General features: G+C 41.8%; 1 protein-coding gene across 1 annotated transcript in view; it reads left to right on the forward strand.

The window, feature by feature from the left end:
• Positions 1–17,485, forward strand: part of LGALS2 (galectin 2) — a 30,987-nt gene extending 13,502 nt beyond the window's left edge. The window contains exons 2-4 of the mRNA XM_088456924.1: positions 9,139–9,221; positions 14,342–14,501; positions 17,339–17,485. Of these exons, the coding sequence (XP_088313050.1) occupies positions 9,139–9,221; positions 14,342–14,501; positions 17,339–17,485 (390 nt within the window). The remainder of the gene's footprint in view (positions 1–9,138; positions 9,222–14,341; positions 14,502–17,338) is intronic.
• Positions 17,486–17,723: the final 238 nt, after the last annotated feature.

The raw sequence follows: 17,723 nt of genomic DNA on the forward strand, positions 1-17,723 counted from the left end.
TTGGCACTACTTTGTTGATGCACGTGCGGCTACTGCGCACACAATTCACAAACACAGAAAATATATATTTTTTTGGTTTGGACTGGAGTGTACTTTGGGGGTTACAGCAGCCTTTAACGGTCAAGCCAGCCAGCCCTTTACTTATGACACAGGCGCACGCTTGGCACTACTTTGTTGATGCACGTGCGGCTACTGCGCACACAATTCACAAACACAGAAAATATTTTTTTTTTTGGTTTGGACTGGAGTGTACTTTGGGGGTTACAGCACCCTTTAACGGTCAAGCCAGCTGGCCCTTTACTTATGACACAGGCGCACGCTTGGCACTACTTTGTTGATGCACGTGCGGCTACTGCGCACACAATTCACAAACACACAAAAAATATTATTTTTTTAGCACTTGGGGGGAGCACCCCTGATGGACAGAGCACCCCCTGGACAACACTACAGCACCCCTTTAGGACTGGGACACTGCACAGGACTTTGGAGTGGACACAGCCCCTATGGAGAACTGACTGCACAACACAGTCCTGCCAGCCCCTATGGACTTTGAAGTAGTGGACACAGCCCCTATTAACAACAGCAGCACAGCACAACACAGCCAGCCCCTATGGACTTTGAAGTAGTGGACAACAGCAGCACAGCGCAGCACAGCACAACACTACTCTGCACTACACTACACTACACAGCCCAGCCAGCCCTAACTCCCACCCTCCCTCTTCACTGTCCACAGCCGAGTGAGAAAATGGTGCCGACGCGGGTACCTTATATAGGTTCCAAAACCCGCGAGACTCGGAAGGCGGGATGATGACGTTTTGCCTCGATTTCAGATCCGAGTCAGGCGGGAAAAGTCGAGCCTGACTCGGATCTGCCTCGGATCCGGGGGTCTCGGGGGGGTTCGGATTTCAGAAATCCGAACCCGCTCACCCCTAATATATATATATATATATATATATATATAATCACCTCACAATGTACATCTAACTTTTACTGACTGACACACTGTATACAGTATCCAGTGTATATAATATATAGATATATATATACTGTATACAGTGTGACAGCCAGTAAAAGTTAAAGGTGCATTGTGAGATGACTATATGCACATCTATATATTTAAGTTTGACATCTCACTCTCCTCTTCTCCTCGCCTACTTCCTCCCCCTCCCCAATCGCAGCAGGGGGCACCATATTTGTTTTGGCAGGGGAGGAGCAAAATTTCTAGTTACGCCACTGTCCTCCATAGTTGACAAGTGAAATGGGAGACTACCAATCCCATCCACATCCCAGTGAAGTGGTTGGGGTTCACACTGTGATACAGTGAATTGCATCATGTTGCAGTAGGATTGGACCAAGTTGACTTGATTCGCATCATCATTCATGCCCTTGCACTTGCTCATTGGACCTCACCTAAAAAGTAAGCAAGTATGCTTTCAAAGCACAAACAAAAGGACCCTAAGGGTTCAATGTTATTACATAACCCCCAGTACTCTGTTTTTTGTAGAAGAGCTTCACCATATACATTTAGATAGAACATATAGCACAGCTCTCCTCAAACACCTCAATGGTGACATGGGGGAGATGTATCAAACAGTATAAAAAGTGGTGAAGTGGACAAGTGGAAAAGTTGCTCATAACAATCAATTAGCTACTAGCTAGCATTTATCAAGTACATAGGGAACTCCTCCACTTCTAATCTCTTTATACTGCTTGCAACATTTCTCATTAGAGGATGTGTGGAGAACAGGTCACATGTTACTGAGCAAACTCCACTTAGAATCCTCTTTGGTTTCATGTTTTCCCTGATTACAGACTGAAATAAAAACTGATATGGAGATAGGAGTGGAAATGTGTCACCCTTTGCCCTCATATTTACCTCAATAAATAGACCAACACACCCTGGAAAAGAATATAAAACTCCCTAGGATACACCAAGTAACTGAAGAGCAAAATAATGTGATTAATGTATATTTATTTATATATCAAATATACATGTTATATAGAATACATTATATGTAATCTATGCTGGACCCTTGTTATCAGCCAGAATGTCCTAGTCTGGAATATATGGGAGCTGTAACCAGACAATGGCCTGTATTAAATTTGAGGCAAAAAGTCAAGACTTTTCACCTGCTGGACTTTTCGCCTCCATCGCCTGTTTTCCAGGTGGAAAAGTATTGCGCTCGTGACCGATATTCCCCGCATTCAATTTAAAAGGACACGAAAACGGGAACCGGCAGAACTTGGATCGGCAAAAATAAAAGGGAGCTTTCGGGAAATCATCCTTGGATCCCCCTAAAGATGTCCAGACATGGAGGATCACTATGGGTCCCCCGTTTTTGCATGCAGAAGGGAAGTCGGGTTTTTAAATAGCCGCGGCAAGTGCATGAATGCGGCTTTGAAGAAGGTGACGCAGAAGAGAATTTAACTATTTTTTTGGGGGAAAATAACTATGCCCATCAAATTTGGGGTACATGAAAATGGGTGCAAGCATATTTTTAAGTCCCTAAAATGATTTTAAAAATTCTTCAAAAATGCACCTGCCGCTACTCCCCGCAATGAAGAAAACACCTGCCGCATACTTTGGTACCCCTCTGAATTTATTATCACTATTTTAAAAGTGTGTTATTCCCTAATTATTATTTTTTTAGCCCCAAAATTAAAGTAAATTTTTTGGGGTGTCCCTATTTTATTTTATTTTTTTTACATACATTACTTTTAGGGGCCATTCCCAGGGGTGCAGGCTATTTTTTTTAAGTCTAAACCCCAATTCTGCACTTTTTTTGCCAGCTAAAGGCTAGCGAAAAATTATCCCCATTTTTTTACATTGACTTTTTGCACCGGCGAAAAGTCTTTGCAATTGAATACAGGGATAATGACAATAGGCAAAAATGACGTCATCGGTGATAAATTATCGGCGATAACGGGTTTTCGCCTCAAATTAAATATGGCCCAATATCTGTGTCATTATTTTGAATAGCGACATTGGCAGTTATTTTACCTCCTCCTAATCCATCTGCATGAGTGACTAAGGTACAGTATATATAGGACAATGACACTAATGACAACCACACCATACTAAAGCATAGAGTCTATTGTAAGTTTACATTTACATTCTAGGCAGAGCAAAATCAATGAACTTCAGTGAGTCATTACAAATACTGGTAACATTTCCGCATTGTATTTTTTGCACAACATAATGGCTTTCCGTGACAAATCACTCTCACTACCACACATGCAGGGCAGAATTCATGCCCCTTCTATAGCCTGGTCATATTTACCGAGATGTAAAATGCTGTCACCAGTCCAAAGTCCTGGATGTGGCTACACCAGGATCCATTCAAGTTAATGTGTAACTTTGGCAAGGACTAAATGAAATGGGATATAAATAAGGGTCCCAATCGGCAGGAGGTACTTTCTTCCACAGCTTCCCTATAGATCCACCATCAAGCTCTTCACCATGGCTGTAAGTTTATTTCCTCATTCCTGCTCTACATACACTACAGTAGCAATGGTTGGACTACAACCCCAGACATCCATGTAGCCACGGGTTAATGTTTTCTAAAACTGTACAACAGGGGCTATTACAGATTGCACATTCAGCACCTGATTTAGAACTAAACCTAAAATTGAGCATTATAAATACACTTAAAATATGCATCTGTACACTTGTAGTCGGAGTTTCACGTATCTTAAGATATGTAAGGCTTTAAGGGGTCTATTCACTAAGCCTTGGAGAGAGATAAAGTGTAGAGAGATAAAGTACCAACCAATCAGCTCCTAACTGTCACTTTACAGGCTGTGCTTGAAAAATTATAGTTAGGAGCTGATTGGTTGGTACTTTATCTCTCTCCACTTTATCACTCTCCAAGGCTTAGTGAATAGACCCCTACATCTAGAGTATAGAGATCTCCAGAGCAAAAAATTGCTGGGAGCACAATGGCAGATATATGGGCCAATCAATCGATCGGCCAATATATCGGGTGCCCGTCAGCCAGTGTGTACCAGCGATATGTCTGTGAACAACGTCTTTCCTAGACATATCGCAGCACAGCCGATGGCAGATATATCTGCAGATATACAGTATCTGTCCATCGTGCTGTGTGTACGGGAGATCAGCCGACTGCCCATACACTTGCGGTGTGACCCCCGGCCAGCAGGAACCGCGGACAGAAGGAAGATGATGGTTGTTCAGTGTGTATGAACAACCATCATCTGCAGATATATCTGGTAGGTGTGTACCCATCTTAAGAAACCTTCAGAAGGGCTATGAGCCAATGACAAATGTGCTTCCTAAAAGTGAGATCGTAATGACACCCATGTGTAAGTCCAAACTGAGGTGTCTCTGCACCCTTACTCACTTTGCTGATTTAGTCATGAATTTCTTCCCCAAGTGCACATATAGTATAGGTTTAACTGCACCATATATAACTTATGTCACATTTTATGTGGTGTGAATGGACTGACATTCAACTACAGTATAAATCATGATCTCAGTGTGATATCAATGGTGCAATGATATTTTCCTTTCCTAACAGTATTCTAACTAGGGGTTGCCTTCATTTACCGACTTTTATATGCCCTCCTGCAACTTTTACTAAATGCAATGATTAAAAACAGGGAAGACATTATCTATTCTAGATATCACACAGATAATAAAAACCATGAACTATGCTTTATATCTGGGCTGAGGATTATCTGCACATTGGACGTGATCATCTGTAAGACCATCGGCCATCTGAGTTACTCTGAGGTTAGGGAGGGGCTCCAGACTGCACACCTTAATAGCAATGAAAGGTGCTGTCATGCTGAGATTTTAAAGTAATATACACAGAAAATGGAGTTGCAGATTCACTATGCGATCATTACTGTTCACAGTACGCATAGTGCATCTGCAACTCCGTTTTCTGTGTGTATAACTCTGAGGTTACTCAGATTGGCCCATACTTGCTTACTTTTGAAGAAGCATTTCAGGGAGATTGCGATAGCAGCACCTATGAGCACGGTGGTAAAGTGGACGTGTACTGCTACATCTGAGGGGTGTGTCATAAAATTGACTTACATCCAAATGTAAATGGGGCCCAAAGCAGTTAGTAAGATCTACTTGTTGATGAAAACACACTAATACTTTACAGAAAATACATGTAGCCACAGGGATATCATTGGGGGAGATGTACTAAGCTCTGGGAAGTGATAAGTTGGAGAGTGATAAACTACCAGCCACTCAGCTCCTAATTGTCATGTTACAGGCTGTGTTTGAAAAATGACAGTAAGGAGCTGATTGGTTGGTAGTTTATCATTTTCCAAAGTATGACTTTCCAGAGCTTAGTTCATCTCAGTGTGTCAGAGAAATGATACTAATGATCCTATTTGAATGTATATATCTCTTTTTTCTTTGGTTATATATATAAATATATATATATATATATATATATATATATATACTGTATATATAGCTTCATAATGGGGGTAAGGTGCAATCGGGAAAAATGCTAGACTCTACTGGGAGCAGTGGCGGTTCTAGGGGTGGGCTAACATGGCCGTCGCCCGGGGCGCCGGCCCCTAGAGGGCGCCACTGAGTCCCCAGAAGGCAAAAAAAAATAAAATCCCATAAAAAAAAAAAAAAACCAGCGCCAATCCCCCCCCGCATTGCCGGGCGCCCACTGATATTTGTTATTGGCTGGCACCCGGCTCCCTCCCTGCAACGGCAGCCAAAGATCACTCCAGAGCTCCGGCTCCCACATAGAGCACTATGGGAGGGACGTCATGACTACTACTATAGGGGGCATTTTTACTGGGGCACTACTAATGTGGACACTACTATAGGGGGCACGACTACTGTGGGCATTGTATTAGAGGCACTACTAAGTACTGTGGGCCTTGTGTATAAGGGGCACTAATTTGGGCATTGTGTAAAAGGGGCACCATTGTGTGTCATAACATGAATAAGGGACTAATGTGTGGCATAATTTGAATTGGGGATACTGTATTATAAAGGGAATTACTGTGTGTGGCACAATGTATTATACAGGGCATTACTGCGTATGGCATAATATGTTATACAGGGCATTACTGCATGTGGCATAATGTGTTATACAGGGCATTACTGCATGTGGCATAATGTGTTACACAGGGCATTAATGCATGTGGCATAATGTGTTATACAGGGCATTACTGCATGTGGCATAATGTGTTATACAGGGCATTGCTGCGTGTGGCATAATGTGTTATACAGGGCATTATTGCATGTGGCATAGTGTGTTATAAAGACCATTACTGCATGTGACTTAGGGCTCTATTTATTAACATTATTTTTACTAAAATAAAGTGAAAAAGGGTGGTTTCACATTATTTTAGTTTCACCTGTAGTTATTACAGGGCAATTGGAGTAGAATTAGTAAAATTCTACTCCAACCCCTAGGTATCACTTATTTTTAGTAAAGCAGATCGCATTTCCCATAATTGTAATGGGAAATGTGATCCGACCATAGTTACTAAAAATAAATTGTAAAAAAATACCGGGGAAAGCCCTGTGATAATAACGCCACCTGGAGGTGGCGTTATCCAGGGTCTCCTCCGGTTACCGGGCTCCCACTCTGCTCTAACGGGGAGAGCAGAGGCGGGAGCCGGTACCAGTAATCAGCTATGTGGTCTAAACAGACCGCAAACTGATTGCTGTAAAAAAAAGAAAAAAAAAATTGAAACATTTTTTTTTTACTTACCTGACTCCAGGGACCGGTGATCGGGCCTCCGGTGATGGCTCCTCTCCGGTCAGCTGGTCTCCCATAGTGCCCTGCTGCCCGGTCATCAGGTGATCGGGTCCCAGTGCGTGCAGTATGGGAGATCACCTGATCGGGAAGCCCGGAGAAGATCACCGGAGGCCAGGAGGATGCAGGTAAGTGTAATGAAGGGAGGGGGGGGTCGCGGGGGTCCGCGATCGTGGGGGCGGGGCTTAGCATCGGTGAGGGGTAGCAGCGACGGAGGGTCGGCGCATGCGCAGGCTCTTAGTCATGGTATTTTTTCCGAAAATACAGCGACTAGAGTGCGGATGGGATCCACAGGGACAGAGCTTTATCACAAGCTCTGTCCCTGCAAGGCATTTGTAGTAAATCCCTGTGATATTGCCTGAATTCGCAATGCGAATTCACTCGGTAATATCACACTACAATCCGTATTCAATATGCGGATTGTAGTAAATAGAGCCCATAATGTGTTATACAGGGCATTACTGCATGTGGCATAATGTGTTATACAGGGCATTACTGCGTGTGGCATAATGTGTTTATAAAGGGCATTACTGCATGTGGCATAATGTGTTATACAGGGCATTACTGCGTGTGGCATAATGTGTTATACAGGGCATTACTGTGCGTGGCATAATGTGTTATACAGGGCATTACTGCGTGTGGCATAATGTGTTTATAAAGGGCATTACTGCATGTGGCATAATGTATTTAGAAAGTGCATTACTGTGTAAGGCGCATTACTGCACATGGCAATTATTTGCCACGAGGGGAGAGCTTGGGAGAAGCCCAGCACCTTAAGTGCTGGGCACGCCCCACAGTGTGATGAATTGGGGGTGTTCCACAAGGACACGCCCCCTTTCAAGGAGCGCATGTGCATAAAGCGCGCGCAGATGAAGGTCATCTACAAAAAGTTGTTGGGGTTTTTTTCTTGGAGAGGGGGGCGCAACTGTGAACTTTCGCCCTGAGCTCCACAATGTCTAGAACCAGCCCTGACGGGGAGTCAGGGTGATGCAACTACAGGGAGTCTCACTGACAATCAGGGAGATTTGACAGGTATGGATTGTTCCTCGCAGCTATGTAACCGAAGCCAGGAAGTCTGCGTTGTAAGACCCTGGCTCAGCACTCCCAGTAAACGGCTGCAGCTCAGGGGGCACTGTGTGCGGCGCGGATGAATGAGGCCCATAGGCTTTTAAAGAGAAGACCACCCCCATGACTAGCATTTATATTATACACCTGGGGAATAACCTGACACAAGTTGAATTAAATTAGGTAAAGTTGGGGTGCAAGAGAATTGTAACCACAAAAATAAATAAAAAGGTATTGATCCACTGCACTCTCCACTACCAAATCTGAGGTGCAAGAGGGTAATAATAGTATATCATCATAACTTTCTGGGATACAAAACGTTTCTTCATTGCAGATAGTAAATTTAATCAGTTTAGAAGTTTCTGTTGTTTTCAGGACTGATCTGTGGCAATCAAGTCCTATAAACAGTGCACTTAGCATTAATAACCCATAGTTTATAGTGTATGCATGCTGACCCTTGTAATGACTGCAGTCAGGCTGAGATTTCATCATTTTATCCCCTGCTTTTTGCCCTCAGCCTACCTGACTCACCCCTATAATATTCCCTTGCTTTATCTTGCCAGCAGGTGGTTACCTTAGCAGCGTTTTATTGTCTCTGTGATTGCCCTTTGCTTATCGTTAGTTTATGGCCATATAATTTTATCATGATAACTTTTATGACACAATGGCACGATTCAACTGCCGTTTCCGCACGATTTTCAGTGGATATTAGGTCACTAAATACTAGATGTGGTTGTTAGATCTGTTCTATGAATAACTATATTTGATTCTTAATTGGACATACAGGGCAACATAAATGAATGATGCCAATGACCACAGTGCAATAGAGCCCCATACATTTACTGTGAACAAACCCACCACCAGCCGATGCCAATGTGAAGGCAGCCAGGTTTTCCAGTTTTACTCCCAAACTACAATCAAATGTTGGAAAAGCAGAACAACAGTTGATGGTTATTTGGGGCACACATATAGCAGTTTATGGCTATTTGGTGAAAATCAAACACACACATTGTATACCAGGTGAACAGCTGCAGTAACCTTTTAAGATTTCCAGAGTTAACATTCCCCAATGCAGGTTAGCAGCAATATTTGGTTGTGCAGGCAGATGGTGATTGTATATACAGTTATAATAAGTTATAATTATATGTGTATTTTTTTTTTCAGCACATACCGAAATTTGTGCCCAATTAATTAAAGTGACTTTTCACAATGATGAATAATTTAGGTAGACAATTGTGGTTACAAGTTTTCCCATGTAAGTGGTAGACAATTAATTAACAATGTGTTTTATCTTTAACTCAAACAGGAGAAATTTGAAATTATGAATCTGGAGCTGAAATCTGGTGACAGTTTAAAGTTAAAGGGCCAGCTCCCAGGCGATGCCAAGAAGTGAGTACATTGTGTCATTTTCCACTGGACTATTGAGAATTAAATACGGTTTTGCTAAAAATTACCTTTTTGGGGGGGGGGGGGGGGCGACGTTGCCCATTTTCCCTTTTTGAAATAATGGTTTAGGTGTTAGGCAGGGTGACAAAAGTTTTTTTAAGTCCACAAAAATATTTAGGGTCCTTTTATTTACAGTATGTTGCTATTGGAGAGCACAATCTGTACATACTGTACGATTCTCGTATGACATGCATGATGCTAAATTCCTCCCAGTAGTGCAAGTTGTGGAAGACAGACAGGCAAAGGATTCACTTGGGACGGAGCACCAACGTTTCTACATATCAGGTGCTTGGTAAAACATATTCATTTCAACCAGGCAGTAGATAGTCATTATTCTCCTTTATAAAGTGCCAACATATAGTGCACCTCTGCACAGTAATGGAAACAGCTGCAGGAAGACAAATGAGCCATCAGCACTAGCTAACTAGTGTAATGGATGTAGCTCTTGTGACCCCAGTACAAGTGGTGAATGAGTGTAATGCAGTAATGTTGGGAGTCAAGACAAAAAAGTACATACAGGCCGTGCCTAAACACTTGGTGACTACATGAATTTATACCTTCAGACAATAGCCAACTTTAAACTCCACAGCCAATTCAATGAATTGTATCTGTAAGTACAGTCAATTATACAAGGCAAAGGAAACCACCATGGATGAATATAATATTCTGTATATCAAAGGTTACCATCAGTTCTGGTGCTGACACATCTGCTGACACACACAGATGCAACATGATCCATTGTATTGTAACATGCCAAGTTTGCACCGACACTAAATTTTTGCATAAAACAAATACTGCATCGTAAGTCAATAGTTTGAAAAATGACAGCTGATTTGTGTACAGGTAAAGAATAGCTCATTTATAATCTTTATTTAATATATCCAACATATTTTGATTTTTAACCTGCACCACTGAATTTATGTGACATATCCAGCCAGTAAAAAAAGAAAAAGGGTGATTTCACCCTCAAGATAAATTCAGGAAAAATAATAATAATAATAATAATAATAATAATAATAATAATAATAATAATAATAATAATATATGTAAACCAACAATGTACAGTATAATTACTTTAATCCTTTAGTCCATGTTGGTGGTGCCCCCTGGAGTCAAGGGGTACTAAACTGTCGAGAAATAATGAGGACCCCTTTGTGAGGCAAGCTTTAACATAGAAACATAGAATTTGACGGCAGATAAGCTTTGTTGTTATAATATGTATATATGTGTTTAAAAACCTAACTTTTCATTATATTATAAGTCAAATAAATAGCCCTTTCAATATCCTTACAAAAACAAACAACAGGCAAGAAAAATAAACACATAAATAAATGTGATCACTTATATATAAAATACAATTACATATGATCACTCACAATTGACCGGTATTTGGCATGTATTAAATAATGGATAGAAAGCTATACTGAATTTAGTGCTGGATAATTGTAAATGTCAAAAGGAGAGATTGGATACCATTAAAGGAATGAAAAGTTCCTTCTAAAATAACAACCCAAATGGGCTGAAGAACAAGAGGCGAAATATCAAAACCATACCATCTTGTGATTATTCATATATTAGTTTGTAAATATCAATTTATAATTGTCAAGATTGTGAACTTATTCCACTGGAAGTTGATCACTTTGCAAATAGGTTGACTTCCAAAGGTAGGCCTAAGTAGTAATTTCACATACAAAACAAGATATCAACAAGTGTGCAGGTATAAGTACTCACATGCTTTACATGGTAGAATTCCCTATAAAACATTAGATACATTCATGGTATATTCTTGAAACATGACGTATCAGTGTAAGTGTTAGGTGCTGGTAACATTCGATTTACCACAAGACTTTGGATACAGTTATCCAGATATGAATTTCAATATACCAACAAAATGTAACTGTTATAGAGAGTATGAGCCCATGCATTATCTAGATTATGTAAATGACTGTAGTTTTTAGCATATGCTATCATACACCAAAACATCAGATATGACTTACAACTTACAACAAAGGCCGTATTCAATTAGGAATATTGGAAAGGTTTTGCCTGTCTGACTTTCCGCCTCCTTCGCCTGTTTCAGAAGCGGAATATGTATGCTCGTCCCCCGCTTTCCACCTAATTCAATTGAGGAGCAGAGCAGGAGCATTTAACAGCTCCGCCTCCATAGTAGCCCCTGCCCAGCACCCATCAGACCAGGCACCTGCTTCAAGAGAGAAGGCAGTCACCAGTCCACTGGCACTGCAGCCAGCACAGCCTAGGACAGACGGTCCCAGCGACTCCCACTCCAGCCTGGATAGTGTGTCTTACTCTTTCTAGGTACCTCAGGCTAGGAGACAGGAGAGGGCCGGTGGGCACTCACTGGGCACTGGTCAGAGATGGGAGCTGGCCGTGCTGCTGCCTGCTAAGGCTGACTCTGAGAATATATATATATAATCCAGCCACCGTGGTGCACAAAGTCCTGAAAGAACCTGGCACTCCACATACGGTGGACAGGACACTCCACATACGGTGTCGATATAGGCAGCACCCCACGGAATAAATAACTCCAGAAAATTAGCTTATTCCATGGAGTGCTGCCTATATCGACATTGTGTGTATATATATATATATATATATATATATATATAAATCCCAATATCGGGCACTCAGTCGGCTGCTGTAGCCTATATCTCCTTGCTTGGGTGCCTTCCCCAAGTGGGACACACCCCTCTGATGCAGAAATCAAAAAATGAGGTGGCACTCCAAGACTTGTACCTAAATCAACAATGGTGCTTTATTGCAATATACAGTCAGGTCCATAAATATTGGGACATTGACAGAATTTTCATATTTTGGCCTCTATTCACCACCACAATGGCTTTGAAATGAAACAAACAAGATGTGATTTAACTGCAGACTTTCAGATTTAATTTGAGGGTAATTACATCCAAATCAGGTGAACGGTGTAGGAATTACAACAGTTTCTATATGTGCCTCCCACTTTTTAAGGTGCCAAAAGTAATGGGACAAACTAAACAATCCTAAATCTAACTTTCACTTTTTAATACTTTGTTGCAAATCCTTTGCAGGCAATTACAGCCTGAAGTCTGGAACGCATAGACCTCACCAGATGCTGGGTTTCATCCCTGGTGATCCTCTGCCAGGCCTCTACTGCAAATGTCTTCAGTTCCTGCTTGTTCTTGGGGCATTTTCCCTTCAGTTTTGTCTTCATCAAGTGAAATGCATGCTCAATCGGATTCAGGTCAGGGGATTGACTTGGCCATTGCATAACATTCCACTTTTTAGCCTTAAAAAACTCTTTGGTTGCTTTTGCAGTATGCTTCGGGTCATTGTCCATCTGCACTGTGAAGCGCCGTCCAATGAGTTCTGAAGCATTTGACTGAATATGAGCATATAATATTGCCCGAAACACTCCAGAATTCATTCTGCTGCTTTTTTCAGCAGTCACATCATCAATAATTACAAGGGAACCAGTTCCATTGGCAGCCATACATGCCCACGCCATGACACTACCACCACCATGCTTCACTGATGAGCTGGTATGTTTTGGATCATGAGCAGTTCCTTTCCTTCTCTTCTCTTCCCATCACTCTGGTACAAGTTGATCTTTGTCTCATCTGTCAATAGAATGTTGTTCCAGAATTGTAATGGCTTTTTTAGCTGTTGTTTGGCAATCTCTAATCTGGTCTTCCTGTTTTTGTGGCTCACCAATGGTTTGCCTCTTGTGGTGTACCCTCTATATTCACTCTTGTGAAGTCTTCTCTTGATTGTTGACTTTGACACATATACATCTGCCTCCTGGAGAGTGTTCTTGATTTGGCCAACTGTTGTGAAGGGGTTTTTCTTCACCAGGGAAATAATTCTTTTATCATCCACCACAGTTGTTTTCCATGGTCTTCCGGGTCTTTTGGTGTTGCTGAGCTCTCCGGTGCGTTCTTTCTTTTTTAAGAATGTTCCAAACAGTTGATTTGGCCACACCTAATGTTTTTGCTATCTCTCTGATGGGTTTGTTTTGATTTTTCAGCCTAATGATGGCTTGCTTCACTGATAGTGACAGCTCTTTGGATCTCATATTGAGAGTTGACAGCAACTGATTCCAAATGCAAATGTCACACCTAGAGTCAACTCCAGACCTTTTACCTGCTTAACTGATAATTAAATAACGAGGGAATAGCCCACACCTGTCCATGAAATAGCTTTTGAGTTGATAGTCCCATTACTTTTGGCCCCTTAAAAAGTGGGAGGCACATATTGAAACTGTTGTAATTCCTACACCGTTCACCTGATTTGGATGTAATTACCCTCAAATTAAATCTGAAAGTCTGCAGTTAAAGCACATCTTGTTTGTTTCATTTCAAAACCATTGTGGTGGTGACTAGCGGCCAAAATTTGAAAATTCTGTCAATGTCCCAATATTTATGGACCTGACTGTATATCAATATTTATCGCAATAAAGCACCGTTGTAGATTTAGGTACAAGTCTTGGATTGCCACCTCATTTTTTGATTTATATATATATATATACATATATATATATATTATCATATATAATGTATATATCATATCTATATCATATTTATATATATATATATATATATATGCATATATACACTTATATATCTATAGATAGGGTGAGCACCGGCCAAAATCTTGCCAAGGGGACCTAATTGGCTAGGGCCAGCTCTGACAGTGCTCTCCCACCTTGTTGGACTTCATAGCAGCTGCTTGGGTTGCCACAGAGGGAGTTACGCCCCTGTATATAGCAGTGACGTGCGGTGAGGCACACATGTATAAAAACATAGCTTTTATATTAATACTCTGGAGCATGACACCGAGTATGATTAGGGAGGGAGTATGAAAGGAGAGGCTCTGCCTCCCCTGACCACACGTCCCTGGTATATAATAAGATGACCAAACTGTAGACAAACAAGCAATACAAATTACTAATTGATTTTCCAGTTGCAGAAAAAGCAACTGACTTGGAAAACCTACTTATGGTTGTTTAAATTCCTCTGTCAGTATTACGTCTAATCTTTTACTTAACCCCTGCTTTGCCCATACAGCTTCTCCTTCAACCTGGGCCGCAGTGCCAGTGATATAGGGCTTCATTTCAACCCTCGCTTACATGAAAAGACAATTGTGTGCAACTCCAAGCACAGCAACAACTGGGAGTCAGAACAGAGGGATGGGCACATGTGCTTTTCACCGGGCACAGAAGTCAAGGTCAGTATGAGGAGATTATAGATATCTCATGCCAAAGGGCAAGCATGTTACTATCATTCATATTAGTCATATGATAAAGGTTACTCATCCACCCTCATAATTTTTATTTAATTGTATTAATTATTAAATCCTTTTATTACAATGAAGTGTTGTACTTGTTTTTTTTTTTTTTTTTAAGGTGCATACACACGGAACGATATATCGTAACGATATGAATGATAACGATATCGTTCAACGATATATCATTCATATCGTTCCGTGTATATGCAATGAACGACCAACAATGCTGGACAACAGGCATGCATGCAGGCCAATCTGGACGATATTGTGCATTTTCGATAGGGGTTTGCGATCGTTGGTTGTTCATCGTTGGTGATATCTTTGGTGTGTGGATGAACAATATCGTTCATCCAGCACACCAGGAATTTCAAGGGTGATCGTTCAGCAATATCGTTCGCTGAACAGATCGTCTCGTGTGTACCCAGCATTACGGTTACCAGGGGCGGGATGCAGTAACACTTACCGCCTAACACCGCCGGACATCGCATTGGTACTGATCGCATATGCACTAACATATGCGAAAAGTACAGCAAAGGATAAGAGCTGTCCTTTTCGATCTCTGCTGCACAGTGGACTTCCGGGTTTATGACCGGGTAGTTCATCTGTGCAGGCGCAGAGTGATGCGGCGGCCGTGGGACATGCTGGGAGGGATCCGATCGGATCCCTCCTAGCAGCGAGATGCGGTAGAAGCCCATAGGCATCTATAGGGTAAGCTAAGATGGCGTTACCCTCCGCATTGGAGCCCGGTGGCCAGGTGATTGATGCATATGGAAAATGCGGTAAACAGGGGTTTTACCACAGTTTCCGTTTAGTGCATCCCGCCCCAGATGAGAGAATGTGGGCAGTTGTAACACTGTCCATTTATCTGAAATGGTCATAATATTATTCATTTATTATTAATTTGCCTAAAGCTTCTAAAACAGACAAGTGGCGGTGTTGCCATAGTAACCAATCAAATTCTGTCCATCATTTTCAAGGATGCAATAGAGAAATTATAGCTATAATCTGATTGGTTGCTATGGACAACACCACAACCTTTTATTTTTATAAGCTTTCGTAAATCTACCCCCTAGATTCACACAAAGGTATATCATACTCCACACACCTTGTAATGTGAGTCTGTAATGTACTATATAGCAGTAATAGGACAGGAGCTAGACCCATACTTGTCTACTCTAACAGAACAGCCAAGAGGCAGCCGAAAATCAGGGGGCGCTCCCGGCTGCTTGGAAGAGTTGGCAAGTCTCTCGGTCGGCTGCCAACGACCTGCACCCATCCTCCGCCGCCGTTCACTTTCACCCCACAGCTGCCCACCTATATAATACAGGTGGGCGGTCCAGGGGGAGCCGATGACGTGATTTGTGCTGAATCGCATAATAGTTGCCCTGCCCCCTTCTACACCATGTTGATAATCTCGGCATTGTGTAGCAGGGGCAGGGCCTGGATGACATGTTTACGCAGTCATGCCAACCTGCCCCCAATCTTGTGCCATGCCCCTCACCCTGCCCCACTGTGCCTACCAGGCTGCTTCCTCCCGCAGGGGGCCAAGTATGGTTAGTCCATCTTAATAATATATAAGCTATAACACAATGAATTGTGAAAGTGTAGTGATCCACTGGTGCTAAATATCATTCTAGTAACAGCATCTGTACAGATATGGAGATGATACCAGCTGCTTCCAATGATTCTTCATCTTGTGTCTGGTATTGGGAGCAGAAATACTGTAGACACTGCATGCTTCAGGGCCAGATTAAAAAAGAGGCTGGTGGGATTACATCTCTAGGCCTCCCTGCAGAACTAGGCCCATCATCAGCTTGGAGATGATAAGCCATCCAGTTGGCCACATGGTTAGTCGTAAATATTAAAATAGTATTTCTATTTTCCTTGCAAAATGATGTTTTCTACTTCTACGTATGGGGCAGATGTACTAAGCTCTGGAAAGTGACACAATGGAGAGTGATAAACTGCCAACCAATCAGCTCCTTTCATTTTTCAAACACAGCCTGTAACATGACAGTTAGGAGCTGAGTGGCTGGTAGTTTATCACTTTGTAATTTATCACTTTCCAGGGCTTAGTGCATCTCCCCCTTACATTGGGGCTGATAGTATATGGGTGTACTCGCCCACATGGCACTGGCTACACCAATAAGAACTGGTCATCGCTCCTCTGCTTCTCACAATTGCCCTTGATGATTTTCAATCCATACCAATGTGGCCCTTAATCCGGCACTGGCCTGCTCTATTCACTTCAGTCACTGAACAGAAAGGATTCAGTGAAGTGTTCATTATTGATATTGACTCACTAAGGGGACTATTCATTATGTTAATTATCGGGTCCGAACATTAACATACTAAATTGACGCGAGCATCGGAGCAATTTATCATTGCTCCGGCTCGGAGACAGCTGATCCAAAAATCAGCTGTCTCCCCGAAGCTTTTTACTGCTCCTTTCTGAGCAGTGACACTAATGCACATGCGTGACCTACAGGTACAGATGCCAAGGAGTCTCTTCCTCCTTACTACAATTGTGCCAATGCGTGGGCAGAAAATCACAGACTCTAGCACTCTTCTGTGCATGCACCATTTTTCCAGCATTATCTAAGGTGGGGTGGTAGCGCACAGTTGGCTCATCAACGTGGAAAGGTGGGATCAGCTGTTCCTGCCTGTGGGTGCTGCAGCCAAACTTCAGTGACTGCTTTCTTTGAAATATTTACACTTTATGCAACACAGGAATTCTGGGAAATCATCACAAACTCTTTATTTTTTTTCCTCCACAGATCTCAATCAAGTTTGCTGGGAACAAGTTTGAAGTGAAACTTCCTGACGGTCATGAGATCTCTTTTCCCAATCGCCACGGCTATGATAAAATAACTTACGTATCTGTGAAAGGTGACTTCAAGGTCACGTCTTTCAAATACGAGTGAAAGGTCACTTTCTGATAGCCACAATAAATATTATTTTCATTGAAATATGTCATGTGTTCAAATTTCTTTACAAAATCAGAGTTACTGAAAAAAGATAGTTTGGTGTTATTTAAAATCATTGATACATATTACAAAAAATTTTAACATTTTTCCTGAAGGACAGGGGACCTACTAATGATACTTGCCACACACTTGACTAGTATCAAACCTTCAAAAAAAGACAGGTGGAGAAATTGAC

The sequence above is a fragment of the Taudactylus pleione genome, unplaced genomic scaffold, assembly GCF_031769625.1.
Source record: "Taudactylus pleione unplaced genomic scaffold, aTauple2 ptg000726l, whole genome shotgun sequence".
Classification (NCBI taxonomy): domain Eukaryota; kingdom Metazoa; phylum Chordata; class Amphibia; order Anura; family Myobatrachidae; genus Taudactylus; species Taudactylus pleione.